Raw genomic sequence first — 12,823 nt, 5'->3', positions numbered from 1 at the left:
ACAGCACTGACGGATTTCTCTGCTTTAGAGCACTGCTCATGTTAAGAGGACAATCAAGAAATAAATATTTATTATTAAAAAATGGTGAAAGTATGGTTTATGGACGACGAGCAGGAGACCGATCAGCGACTGGAGCATCATCGCAGTCCGCCGGACTATCTGGAGCTTCCTGAACTGTACCAGAAGACGGGCGTGGAATATTTCAAGGCATGTGTGATTCCATTTACTTTGGACTGACCTTGAAGTAAGCTTATCTTAAACGATCGTTTCTTTCCGGCAGATCAACGCTGACGATTACCAAAACGACGCGATTCTAGGGGAGCTGCGGGCCAAACGTGGCTATACCTACGATGATGAGGCAAGATCTGAGTCCGTTTAGAGAGCACCTGTTAATCTCCTCTTCGTTGCAGATCACCTGCTCGGAGAAGTGCCTTCCGGACTACGCCAATAAGCTGAAGAACTTTTTTACGGAACATCTGCATACGGACGAGGAGATACGTTTGGTATTGGATGGATCGGGCTACTTCGATGTCCGCGAGTAGGTTATCTAGCGACTGTTTATTCGGAATTTGCTCAAAATGGTAATTTTTCGTCGTTTCAGCAACGAGGAGCAGTGGCTGAGAATACAAGTGGTTAAAGGAGATTTGATTATTATTCCGGCGGGTATCTACCATCGTTTCACGTTGGACTCTAATGTAAATTGCATTCCTTATGGCAAAATTATTGTTTTCTAATCGTTACTCTCGTATCCCCATAGAACTTTATCAAAGCCCGTCGGTATTTCGTTGGAGAACCCGTCTGGACCCCACATAATCGTCCCGCAGATGATTTGGATTGCCGCAAGTCCTACCTGAAGCATCAAGCTGAGAGTTTTGTGCAATTAAACCAGGTCTAATGTGCATTTTATACATATATACCAACTTATGTGTATTTTTAAATTTGTATAAATATTAAACCTTCAACTAAAATTCTACTGGTTTAAAAAAATTTTAATTGCCACAAGCGAGAATATAAGAAAGTCCCGGAATGAATCTCGGAGCCGATGACTGCCGCATACTCTCCATCCCTCTGTTTCGCTGTTTGCAAACGGGACGAATTAATTTGATGGATACTCTGGTGAGGGGGATCTCTTTAACATAAAACACATAGAGAGAAGGAGAGGAACCCCGATGGTTAGTTATTCCGCTACGTCTGTCTCTCTCTTTTTCACTTCTCACACCAACACCTGCTTTGCTGCTATCTCGCTTCCCTCCGCCAGGGGCGCAACATGCTCTACGAAGAGACAGAGAGAGTGAAAGAATGGGTAGGCGCGTTTAAGGGGAAAATTATTTGCAATTTCATATGTTCGTTCTGGCTTTATTAATGATCCGTTCGGCAATCTGATAGATATGGTTTTTCCCAATTTATTCCACTGGATTTCATTCATACCCTTGTCACTTATTCACATTCAAAAAATTCCACTTTGGCGCGCAGTGCTAGCGATTATCTAGTCGATAGTATTGATAGCAGCAGTGTCCCGAAACATAGCAACGGAATGAGCTTCATTCCGCTTACCCTAGGGAAAGATATTACAGAGTTAAGGGTTCAATGAATGCAGACACAAGTGAAAGCTTTTTCAACGCAATTTTGCAGCTTATGGTTTGTATGGTTGTATAAAAAAGCATACTCCGTAAATATGTTGTTGATATGTGGCAAGTGTGTAGTTACCGTGTAGTTGCCATGTAAAAAAAGGATTTTTTTGTTGAAACCTAATATTCTGAGCTATTTAATAAAGTGGATCGTTCAAATTAGCCAGTATTGTATAGAAATTGATTTATTACTCGGATAAAACTTTGTGTTCCGGGCTGAGGGGCCCAGATATCCAGTTACATTGGACAGAATGTCCAAATCGAGAAAAATGATTTCCGATCATGGATAGAGAACGATTAAACAGTGGGTATTACAATACACTCCACGAATATGATTAAATTTTTGGAAGTTCAGATGAAAGATATCGTGGAAATTTTGGTTGGTAAGTAAATGGAAGGATATAAGAATATACAATACAATAGTCCGCGGCTTACTTGCTTAAGTAGGGTGGTATATTTACGGTATATTAATAAATGAGAAGGTATATTCCATTATATTACTGAGAGTCAGACCGTATATCGTATCAAGGACGCTATATGGCCTCACCCTCTTGCCCCATGCACCAATGTAGATATGTCACATAGAGCCATGTCCCAGGCCACATCGAATTCTAATTCGGGAACAACATCGAGTTTCTGATCGTTTGCTGTGAAAATCTAAGCTTTTCAAAAATGTCGGAAAAAATACATGTCCAAAAGTGGATAACGGACGGTTTTCACACTGGCGCTTCCATTGGGCTTATATGAAAAAACGTCTAAACGTACGCGTTTCAGGTGTCACTTTTGAATATTACATAAAAATGTAGAACATGTGTAGTCAGCGTGTAATTACCATGTAAAAACATTAGTTTTGTGAGCATGGTTGTTGACCCTTTTTTGAACAATCCAATAAAGATGAGAACTTAAATTTAACCATTCTTGTAGGAAAGTGATTTATCAATCGGATAAAATTATGTGGGCATGGCTAAATGTTCTATATAGCTAGTAATATTCGTCGGAATATCGAAAACGAGGAATATGTAAAATAGAACTTGAATTCGTCAGTATATTTACGGTATATTTTGAAAAGGAGGCGGTATGTTTCGGTATATTTCTGAGGGTCGGACGGTATATTGTATCGATGTTGGATTGATACGTCGGATTGATTCTTCGATGCATCGATGTATGACCGATGTTTCAAACTGGCGTTCCCAGTTTCATATTTAAACAAATGTATACCATCTATAGTAAATTTGATTCATTTTAAGTCAAATATGTTTACTTACTTTGGTATTGCTGCGTTGCTGCTTACAGATTTTAAATTAATTGATCGATGTTTTGCAAAACATCGATGCATCGCTCAACATCGGTACAGGCAAAAACACCGGAAAACATCGGTAAATATCGGCAAAAAACATCGATGCTCGATGTGTTTTTACATCACTACCCACATATTATCAAATTCTCAAAATTTTTTGAACCGAGCGGTTGCTGCGCGTCGTTGTAAAGAAAATACAACTAAATAAGTATATAGAGAGCAGCCTTTAACCTTTTTTTTTTTGCTCCGGCCGCGGCCACAACAATATTTTCCGAAATTTTCCAAACGTGGAGTAACTATTTTTTTCCTCCCACTCTGGGCACGCCGCGAAAACAATAAATTAAATATAATAAAATTGTTATCTTCTGTTTTTTACCTATTTAGAATAAATGGAATATACAAAATAGGACAAAAATCTCATCAATTCCCACCATTCGAAATATTTTATTCTTCATAAAATTATATTTTCAGAGATGAGAGTCTTAGCTAGCTAATAATACTGTTTAAAAATCACTGATTAAAAATCAATTACGGTGAACATATTATTTCGTTTACTGCCGTGAAAAATATTAAGTTTTCGAATGTTCGCGGCAGTTTGAGATGTTGATGCATCTATCACATATATCAATACTTTTAAATAGAAACAGTGCTGTAAGGCTCTGAACTATCGCACTTCTTACATCCCATCGCTATTTCTACTGCACGCTGGAAACCGTGAATTTTCCTTCAATTTTGTTCATTTTTCTGACTAAAATCCTTGCAAATAGGAAATAAACCCCACTCGATATGGCCGCGTACAGCAAGAGCTCCCAACTGGACGATATACAACTGCTGCTGGAGCGCATAGCCAAGAATGACAAGAGTGGGTTCACGCAGCTGTTCAGCCAGCTGAAGGACGTTAACTTTGTGGACGACACGGGCATGTCGCTTCTGGCGTGTGCGAGCTTCAAAGGCAACAAAGAGGCTGTGCAAATACTGCTAGACATGGTGAGTTTGTCCACATCGCAGTAGCGGAATGATCTCCCAAACACCACCCTTTTCCCCCAACAGGGCGCCGATGTCCACTTGAATCAGCATGGGACCGACTATACACCTTTGCACTTTGCGGCCCTGTCCGGCAGCACTGACGTGTGCCGCCAGCTGCTGGATGCCGGCATCAATCCGAGCAGCATCAACAGCGTCTCGCGCACCGCCTCACAGATGGCCGCCTTCGTGGGAAACCATGCCTGCGTGGAGACAATTAACAACTATATTACCCGATCTGGACTGGAGTACTACACACAGGCGCACGGCCAGCAAACGGAGCCGTTAATTCCGCCTGCGCTGCTATCAGCCTTTCACACCTTTGTCATCGAAATCAATCTGCATCCCGTGAGAATCGCACTGAACGCCCAGTCCCTAGGACTTCTCAGGATACTGAGCAACCTGCGCAAAACCCTGGCACTAATGTGCGAGAAGGAGATGCAGAAGACACACGACATGAACGAGCTTCTGGCCTTCAAGTTCCACTACCAGGGCTGGATCGTGGCAGAGCTGATCCGCTGTGAGGAGCAGTTCAAGGCGCAACACAAGGAGAAGACTGGCGGAGGCGAGCCGGAGGTAAACAAGAACGACTTTATCGAGCTGTTCGTGAAGCGGGTGCTTAAGGAAAACGAACAGGGCCAGCTGGACTACGTGGAGTACACGTTAAGGGAGTGTGCGCGGGAGTTTCCCGTGCGGGAGTGCACCATCTTCAGGCAGATAGCCACCCAATTTGGAGGCAAGGATGCCCCGCCGGCACTGGTTATCCTCCGCAATGCCATCAACGGAATGCGCGGCTTTGTGGTGGGTTTTATCTGTTGTTCTCATTGAAAAGCATTCCAATCGCTCAACATTTGGCATTTTGCAGGACGAAACCAGCTACTGCAGCACCTGTGGACAAGAGAAGCCTGACAAGAAGTGCTCCAAGTGCAAGGCGGTGCAGTATTGCGATCGGGAGTGCCAGCGTCTGCACTGGTTCATGCACAAGAAGAGCTGTGCCCGACTCTTGGCCGCCTCGCTGGCTGGAGCCACGACCCAGGTCCAGTCGAAGGGGCCCATTGATACCTCAGAGCTGCAGGAGCAGCTATCCAAGCTGTCGGCGTAATCGCTATGTCAAGTGTTTCTTTTTTAATGGAAATATATTTACTATAAAAACATGAAGCTCTTACACATCTGTTATTCATTCAAATTTACAGACCAATGTTACTCCTAACAGACCTGCTACCACGCAGAGTTTTACAGCACTGACGGATTTCTCTGCTTTAGAGCACTGCTCATGTTAAGAGGACAATCAAGAAATAAATATTTATTATTAAAAAATGGTGAAAGTATGGTTTATGGACGACGAGCAGGCGACCGATCAGCGACTGGAGCATCATCGCAGTCCGCCGGACTATCTGGAGCTTCCTGAACTGTACCAGAAGACGGGCGTGGAATATTTCAAGGCATGTGTGATTCCATTTACTTTGGACTGACCTTGAAGTAAGCTTATCTTAAACGATCGTTTCTTTCCGGCAGATCAACGCTGACGATTACCAAAACGACGCGATTCTAGGGGAGCTGCGGGCCAAACGTGGCTATACCTACGATGATGAGGCAAGATCTGAGTCCGTTTAGAGAGCACCTGTTAATCTCCTCTTCGTTGCAGATCACCTGCTCGGAGAAGTGCCTTCCGGACTACGCCAATAAGCTGAAGAACTTTTTTACGGAACATCTGCATACGGACGAGGAGATACGTTTGGTATTGGATGGATCGGGCTACTTCGATGTCCGCGAGTAGGTTATCTAGCGACTGTTTATTCGGAATTTGCTCAAAATGGTAATTTTTCGTCGTTTCAGCAACGAGGAGCAGTGGCTGAGAATACAAGTGGTTAAAGGAGATTTGATTATTATTCCGGCGGGTATCTACCATCGTTTCACGTTGGACTCTAATGTAAATTGCATTCCTTATGGCAAAATTATTGTTTTCTAATCGTTACTCTCGTATCCCCATAGAACTTTATCAAAGCCCGTCGGTATTTCGTTGGAGAACCCGTCTGGACCCCACATAATCGTCCCGCAGATGATTTGGATTGCCGCAAGTCCTACCTGAAGCATCAAGCTGAGAGTTTTGTGCAATTAAACCAGGTCTAATGTGCATTTTATACATATATACCAACTTATGTGTATTTTTAAATTTGTATAAATATTAAACCTTCAACTAAAATTCTACTGGTTTAAAAAAATTTTAATTGCCACAAGCGAGAATATAAGTAAGTCCCGGAATGAATCTCGGAGCCGATGACTGCCGCATACTCTCCATCCCTCTGTTTCGCTGTTTGCAAACGGGACGAATTAATTTGATGGATACTCTGGTGAGGGGGATCTCTTTAACATAAAACACATAGAGAGAAGGAGAGGAACCCCGATGGTTAGTTATTCCGCTACGTCTGTCTCTCTCTTTTTCACTTCTCACACCAACACCTGCTTTGCTGCTATCTCGCTTCCCTCCGCCAGGGGCGCAACATGCTCTACGAAGAGACAGAGAGAGTGAAAGAATGGGTAGGCGCGTTTAAGGGGAAAATTATTTGCAATTTCATATGTTCGTTCTGGCTTTATTAATGATCCGTTCGGCAATCTGATAGATATGGTTTTTCCCAATTTATTCCACTGGATTTCATTCATACCCTTGTCACTTATTCACATTCAAAAAATTCCACTTTGGCGCGCAGTGCTAGCGATTATCTAGTCGATAGTATTGATAGCAGCAGTGTCCCGAAACATAGCAACGGAATGAGCTTCATTCCGCTTACCCTAGGTAAAGATATTACAGAGTTAAGGGTTCAATGAATGCAGACACAAGTGAAAGCTTTTTCAACGCAATTTTGCAGCTTATGGTTTGTATGGTTGTATAAAAAAGCATACTCCGTAAATATGTTGTTGATATGTGGCAAGTGTGTAGTTACCGTGTAGTTGCCATGTAAAAAAAGGATTTTTTTGTTGAAACCTAATATTCTGAGCTATTTAATAAAGTGGATCGTTCAAATTAGCCAGTATTGTATAGAAATTGATTTATTACTCGGATAAAACTTTGTGTTCCGGGCTGAGGGGCCCAGATATCCAGTTACATTGGACAGAATGTCCAAATCGAGAAAAATGATTTCCGATCATGGATAGAGAACGATTAAACAGTGGGTATTACAATACACTCCACGAATATGATTAAATTTTTGGAAGTTCAGATGAAAGATATCGTGGAAATTTTGGTTGGTAAGTAAATGGAAGGATATAAGAATATACAATACAATAGTCCGCGGCTTACTTGCTTAAGTAGGGTGGTATATTTACGGTATATTAATAAATGAGAAGGTATATTCCATTATATTACTGAGAGTCAGACCGTATATCGTATCAAGGACGCTATATGGCCTCACCCTCTTGCCCCATGCACCAATGTAGATATGTCACATAGAGCCATGTCCCAGGCCACATCGAATTCTAATTCGGGAACAACATCGAGTTTCTGATCGTTTGCTGTGAAAATCTAAGCTTTTCAAAAATGTCGGAAAAAATACATGTCCAAAAGTGGATAACGGACGGTTTTCACACTGGCGCTTCCATTGGGCTTATATGAAAAAACGTCTAAACGTACGCGTTTCAGGTGTCACTTTTGAATATTACATAAAAATGTAGAACATGTGTAGTCAGCGTGTAATTACCATGTAAAAACATTAGTTTTGTGAGCATGGTTGTTGACCCTTTTTTGAACAATCCAATAAAGATGAGAACTTAAATTTAACCATTCTTGTAGGAAAGTGATTTATCAATCGGATAAAATTATGTGGGCATGGCTAAATGTTCTATATAGCTAGTAATATTCGTCGGAATATCGAAAACGAGGAATATGTAAAATAGAACTTGAATTCGTCAGTATATTTACGGTATATTTTGAAAAGGAGGCGGTATGTTTCGGTATATTTCTGAGGGTCGGACGGTATATTGTATCGATGTTGGATTGATACGTCGGATTGATTCTTCGATGCATCGATGTATGACCGATGTTTCAAACTGGCGTTCCCAGTTTCATATTTAAACAAATGTATACCATCTATAGTAAATTTGATTCATTTTAAGTCAAATATGTTTACTTACTTTGGTATTGCTGCGTTGCTGCTTACAGATTTTAAATTAATTGATCGATGTTTTGCAAAACATCGATGCATCGCTCAACATCGGTACAGGCAAAAACACCGGAAAACATCGGTAAATATCGGCAAAAAACATCGATGCTCGATGTGTTTTTACATCACTACCCACATATTATCAAATTCTCAAAATTTTTTGAACCGAGCGGTTGCTGCGCGTCGTTGTAAAGAAAATACAACTAAATAAGTATATAGAGAGCAGCCTTTAACCTTTTTTTTTTTGCTCCGGCCGCGGCCACAACAATATTTTCCGAAATTTTCCAAACGTGGAGTAACTATTTTTTTCCTCCCACTCTGGGCACGCCGCGAAAACAATAAATTAAATATAATAAAATTGTTATCTTCTGTTTTTTACCTATTTAGAATAAATGGAATATACAAAATAGGACAAAAATCTCATCAATTCCCACCATTCGAAATATTTTATTCTTCATAAAATTATATTTTCAGAGATGAGAGTCTTAGCTAGCTAATAATACTGTTTAAAAATCACTGATTAAAAATCAATTACGGTGAACATATTATTTCGTTTACTGCCGTGAAAAATATTAAGTTTTCGAATGTTCGCGGCAGTTTGAGATGTTGATGCATCTATCACATATATCAATACTTTTAAATAGAAACAGTGCTGTAAGGCTCTGAACTATCGCACTTCTTACATCCCATCGCTATTTCTACTGCACGCTGGAAACCGTGAATTTTCCTTCAATTTTGTTCATTTTTCTGACTAAAATCCTTGCAAATAGGAAATAAACCCCACTCGATATGGCCGCGTACAGCAAGAGCTCCCAACTGGACGATATACAACTGCTGCTGGAGCGCATAGCCAAGAATGACAAGAGTGGGTTCACGCAGCTGTTCAGCCAGCTGAAGGACGTTAACTTTGTGGACGACACGGGCATGTCGCTTCTGGCGTGTGCGAGCTTCAAAGGCAACAAAGAGGCTGTGCAAATACTGCTAGACATGGTGAGTTTGTCCACATCGCAGTAGCGGAATGATCTCCCAAACACCACCCTTTTCCCCCAACAGGGCGCCGATGTCCACTTGAATCAGCATGGGACCGACTATACACCTTTGCACTTTGCGGCCCTGTCCGGCAGCACTGACGTGTGCCGCCAGCTGCTGGATGCCGGCATCAATCCGAGCAGCATCAACAGCGTCTCGCGCACCGCCTCACAGATGGCCGCCTTCGTGGGAAACCATGCCTGCGTGGAGACAATTAACAACTATATTACCCGATCTGGACTGGAGTACTACACACAGGCGCACGGCCAGCAAACGGAGCCGTTAATTCCGCCTGCGCTGCTATCAGCCTTTCACACCTTTGTCATCGAAATCAATCTGCATCCCGTGAGAATCGCACTGAACGCCCAGTCCCTAGGACTTCTCAGGATACTGAGCAACCTGCGCAAAACCCTGGCACTAATGTGCGAGAAGGAGATGCAGAAGACACACGACATGAACGAGCTTCTGGCCTTCAAGTTCCACTACCAGGGCTGGATCGTGGCAGAGCTGATCCGCTGTGAGGAGCAGTTCAAGGCGCAACACAAGGAGAAGACTGGCGGAGGCGAGCCGGAGGTAAACAAGAACGACTTTATCGAGCTGTTCGTGAAGCGGGTGCTTAAGGAAAACGAACAGGGCCAGCTGGACTACGTGGAGTACACGTTAAGGGAGTGTGCGCGGGAGTTTCCCGTGCGGGAGTGCACCATCTTCAGGCAGATAGCCACCCAATTTGGAGGCAAGGATGCCCCGCCGGCACTGGTTATCCTCCGCAATGCCATCAACGGAATGCGCGGCTTTGTGGTGGGTTTTATCTGTTGTTCTCATTGAAAAGCATTCCAATCGCTCAACATTTGGCATTTTGCAGGACGAAACCAGCTACTGCAGCACCTGTGGACAAGAGAAGCCTGACAAGAAGTGCTCCAAGTGCAAGGCGGTGCAGTATTGCGATCGGGAGTGCCAGCGTCTGCACTGGTTCATGCACAAGAAGAGCTGTGCCCGACTCTTGGCCGCCTCGCTGGCTGGAGCCACGACCCAGGTCCAGTCGAAGGGGCCCATTGATACCTCAGAGCTGCAGGAGCAGCTATCCAAGCTGTCGGCGTAATCGCTATGACAAGTGTTTCTTTTTTAATGGAAATATATTTACTATAAAAACATGAAGCTCTTACACATCTGTTATTCATTCAAATTTACAGACCAATGTTACTCCTAACAGACCTGCTACCACGCAGAGTTTTACAGCACTGACGGATTTCTCTGCTTTAGAGCACTGCTCATGTTAAGAGGACAATCAAGAAATAAATATTTATTATTAAAAAATGGTGAAAGTATGGTTTATGGACGACGAGCAGGAGACCGATCAGCGACTGGAGCATCATCGCAGTCCGCCGGACTATCTGGAGCTTCCTGAACTGTACCAGAAGACGGGCGTGGAATATTTCAAGGCATGTGTGATTCCATTTACTTTGGACTGACCTTGAAGTAAGCTTATCTTAAACGATCGTTTCTTTCCGGCAGATCAACGCTGACGATTACCAAAACGACGCGATTCTAGGGGAGCTGCGGGCCAAACGTGGCTATACCTACGATGATGAGGCAAGATCTGAGTCCGTTTAGAGAGCACCTGTTAATCTCCTCTTCGTTGCAGATCACCTGCTCGGAGAAGTGCCTTCCGGACTACGCCAATAAGCTGAAGAACTTTTTTACGGAACATCTGCATACGGACGAGGAGATACGTTTGGTATTGGATGGATCGGGCTACTTCGATGTCCGCGAGTAGGTTATCTAGCGACTGTTTATTCGGAATTTGCTCAAAATGGTAATTTTTCGTCGTTTCAGCAACGAGGAGCAGTGGCTGAGAATACAAGTGGTTAAAGGAGATTTGATTATTATTCCGGCGGGTATCTACCATCGTTTCACGTTGGACTCTAATGTAAATTGCATTCCTTATGGCAAAATTATTGTTTTCTAATCGTTACTCTCGTATCCCCATAGAACTTTATCAAAGCCCGTCGGTATTTCGTTGGAGAACCCGTCTGGACCCCACATAATCGTCCCGCAGATGATTTGGATTGCCGCAAGTCCTACCTGAAGCATCAAGCTGAGAGTTTTGTGCAATTAAACCAGGTCTAATGTGCATTTTATACATATATACCAACTTATGTGTATTTTTAAATTTGTATAAATATTAAACCTTCAACTAAAATTCTACTGGTTTAAAAAAATTTTAATTGCCACAAGCGAGAATATAAGTAAGTCCCGGAATGAATCTCGGAGCCGATGACTGCCGCATACTCTCCATCCCTCTGTTTCGCTGTTTGCAAACGGGACGAATTAATTTGATGGATACTCTGGTGAGGGGGATCTCTTTAACATAAAACACATAGAGAGAAGGAGAGGAACCCCGATGGTTAGTTATTCCGCTACGTCTGTCTCTCTCTTTTTCACTTCTCACACCAACACCTGCTTTGCTGCTATCTCGCTTCCCTCCGCCAGGGGCGCAACATGCTCTACGAAGAGACAGAGAGAGTGAAAGAATGGGTAGGCGCGTTTAAGGGGAAAATTATTTGCAATTTCATATGTTCGTTCTGGCTTTATTAATGATCCGTTCGGCAATCTGATAGATATGGTTTTTCCCAATTTATTCCACTGGATTTCATTCATACCCTTGTCACTTATTCACATTCAAAAAATTCCACTTTGGCGCGCAGTGCTAGCGATTATCTAGTCGATAGTATTGATAGCAGCAGTGTCCCGAAACATAGCAAGGGAATGAGCTTCATTCCGCTTACCCTAGGGAAAGATATTACAGAGTTAAGGGTTCAATGAATGCAGACACAAGTGAAAGCTTTTTCAACGCAATTTTGCAGCTTATGGTTTGTATGGTTGTATAAAAAAGCATACTCCGTAAATATGTTGTTGATATGTGGCAAGTGTGTAGTTACCGTGTAGTTGCCATGTAAAAAAAGGATTTTTTTGTTGAAACCTAATATTCTGAGCTATTTAATAAAGTGGATCGTTCAAATTAGCCAGTATTGTATAGAAATTGATTTATTACTCGGATAAAACTTTGTGTTCCGGGCTGAGGGGCCCAGATATCCAGTTACATTGGACAGAATGTCCAAATCGAGAAAAATGATTTCCGATCATGGATAGAGAACGATTAAACAGTGGGTATTACAATACACTCCACGAATATGATTAAATTTTTGGAAGTTCAGATGAAAGATATCGTGGAAATTTTGGTTGGTAAGTAAATGGAAGGATATAAGAATATACAATACAATAGTCCGCGGCTTACTTGCTTAAGTAGGGTGGTATATTTACGGTATATTAATAAATGAGAAGGTATATTCCATTATATTACTGAGAGTCAGACCGTATATCGTATCAAGGACGCTATATGGCCTCACCCTCTTGCCCCATGCACCAATGTAGATATGTCACATAGAGCCATGTCCCAGGCCACATCGAATTCTAATTCGGGAACAACATCGAGTTTCTGATCGTTTGCTGTGAAAATCTAAGCTTTTCAAAAATGTCGGAAAAAATACATGTCCAAAAGTGGATAACGGACGGTTTTCACACTGGCGCTTCCATTGGGCTTATATGAAAAAACGTCTAAACGTACGCGTTTCAGGTGTCACTTTTGAATATTACATAAAAATGTAGAACATGTGTAGTCAGCGTGTAAC

The 12,823-nt window shown here is 42.3% G+C and overlaps 5 protein-coding genes and 3 long non-coding RNA genes across 8 annotated transcripts; 5 read left to right on the top strand and 3 right to left on the bottom strand.

The window, feature by feature from the left end:
• Positions 1-20: 20 nt before the first annotated feature.
• LOC117186326 (1,2-dihydroxy-3-keto-5-methylthiopentene dioxygenase) lies at positions 21-973 on the top strand. The gene is made up of 5 exons (XM_033386958.1): positions 21-207; positions 281-358; positions 411-538; positions 602-695; positions 758-973. Exons 1-5 carry the CDS (start codon positions 82-84, stop codon positions 893-895), a joined length of 564 nt encoding a protein of 187 aa, XP_033242849.1. The 5' UTR covers positions 21-81; the 3' UTR covers positions 896-973.
• On the bottom strand, positions 652-2,451 carry LOC117186327. The gene is made up of 2 exons (XR_004471432.1): positions 1,429-2,451; positions 652-1,272 (listed from the first exon to the last, which is right to left on the bottom strand). It is a non-coding gene; the product is annotated as an uncharacterized LOC117186327 (long non-coding RNA).
• Positions 2,452-3,592: 1,141 nt separating this feature from the next.
• On the top strand, positions 3,593-5,106 carry LOC117186361 (ankyrin repeat and MYND domain-containing protein 2-like). Its single transcript, XM_033387075.1, has 3 exons — positions 3,593-3,912; positions 3,976-4,749; positions 4,814-5,106. Exons 1-3 carry the CDS (start codon positions 3,712-3,714, stop codon positions 5,048-5,050), a joined length of 1,212 nt encoding a protein of 403 aa, XP_033242966.1. The 5' UTR covers positions 3,593-3,711; the 3' UTR covers positions 5,051-5,106.
• Positions 5,107-5,216: 110 nt separating this feature from the next.
• Positions 5,217-6,156, top strand: LOC117186362 (1,2-dihydroxy-3-keto-5-methylthiopentene dioxygenase-like). Its single transcript, XM_033387076.1, has 5 exons — positions 5,217-5,390; positions 5,464-5,541; positions 5,594-5,721; positions 5,785-5,878; positions 5,941-6,156. The coding sequence occupies exons 1-5, from the start codon at positions 5,265-5,267 to the stop codon at positions 6,076-6,078; spliced, it is 564 nt and encodes a 187-aa protein (XP_033242967.1). The 5' UTR covers positions 5,217-5,264; the 3' UTR covers positions 6,079-6,156.
• LOC117186363 lies at positions 5,835-7,634 on the bottom strand. The gene is made up of 2 exons (XR_004471463.1): positions 6,612-7,634; positions 5,835-6,455 (listed from the first exon to the last, which is right to left on the bottom strand). It is a non-coding gene; the product is annotated as an uncharacterized LOC117186363 (long non-coding RNA).
• A 1,141-nt stretch (positions 7,635-8,775) lies between these two features.
• On the top strand, positions 8,776-10,289 carry LOC117186364 (ankyrin repeat and MYND domain-containing protein 2-like). Its single transcript, XM_033387078.1, has 3 exons — positions 8,776-9,095; positions 9,159-9,932; positions 9,997-10,289. Exons 1-3 carry the CDS (start codon positions 8,895-8,897, stop codon positions 10,231-10,233), a joined length of 1,212 nt encoding a protein of 403 aa, XP_033242969.1. The 5' UTR covers positions 8,776-8,894; the 3' UTR covers positions 10,234-10,289.
• A 97-nt stretch (positions 10,290-10,386) lies between these two features.
• Positions 10,387-11,339, top strand: LOC117186365 (1,2-dihydroxy-3-keto-5-methylthiopentene dioxygenase). The gene is made up of 5 exons (XM_033387079.1): positions 10,387-10,573; positions 10,647-10,724; positions 10,777-10,904; positions 10,968-11,061; positions 11,124-11,339. Exons 1-5 carry the CDS (start codon positions 10,448-10,450, stop codon positions 11,259-11,261), a joined length of 564 nt encoding a protein of 187 aa, XP_033242970.1. The 5' UTR covers positions 10,387-10,447; the 3' UTR covers positions 11,262-11,339.
• LOC117186366 lies at positions 11,018-12,805 on the bottom strand. The gene is made up of 2 exons (XR_004471464.1): positions 11,795-12,805; positions 11,018-11,638 (listed from the first exon to the last, which is right to left on the bottom strand). It is a non-coding gene; the product is annotated as an uncharacterized LOC117186366 (long non-coding RNA).
• Positions 12,806-12,823: the final 18 nt, after the last annotated feature.

This window comes from Drosophila miranda, chromosome XR, assembly GCF_003369915.1.
Source record: "Drosophila miranda strain MSH22 chromosome XR, D.miranda_PacBio2.1, whole genome shotgun sequence".
Taxonomy (NCBI): Eukaryota; Metazoa; Arthropoda; class Insecta; order Diptera; family Drosophilidae; genus Drosophila; species Drosophila miranda.
Note: the sequence above shows the minus strand (reverse complement) of the source record. Positions and strands in the feature narration are given on the sequence as shown.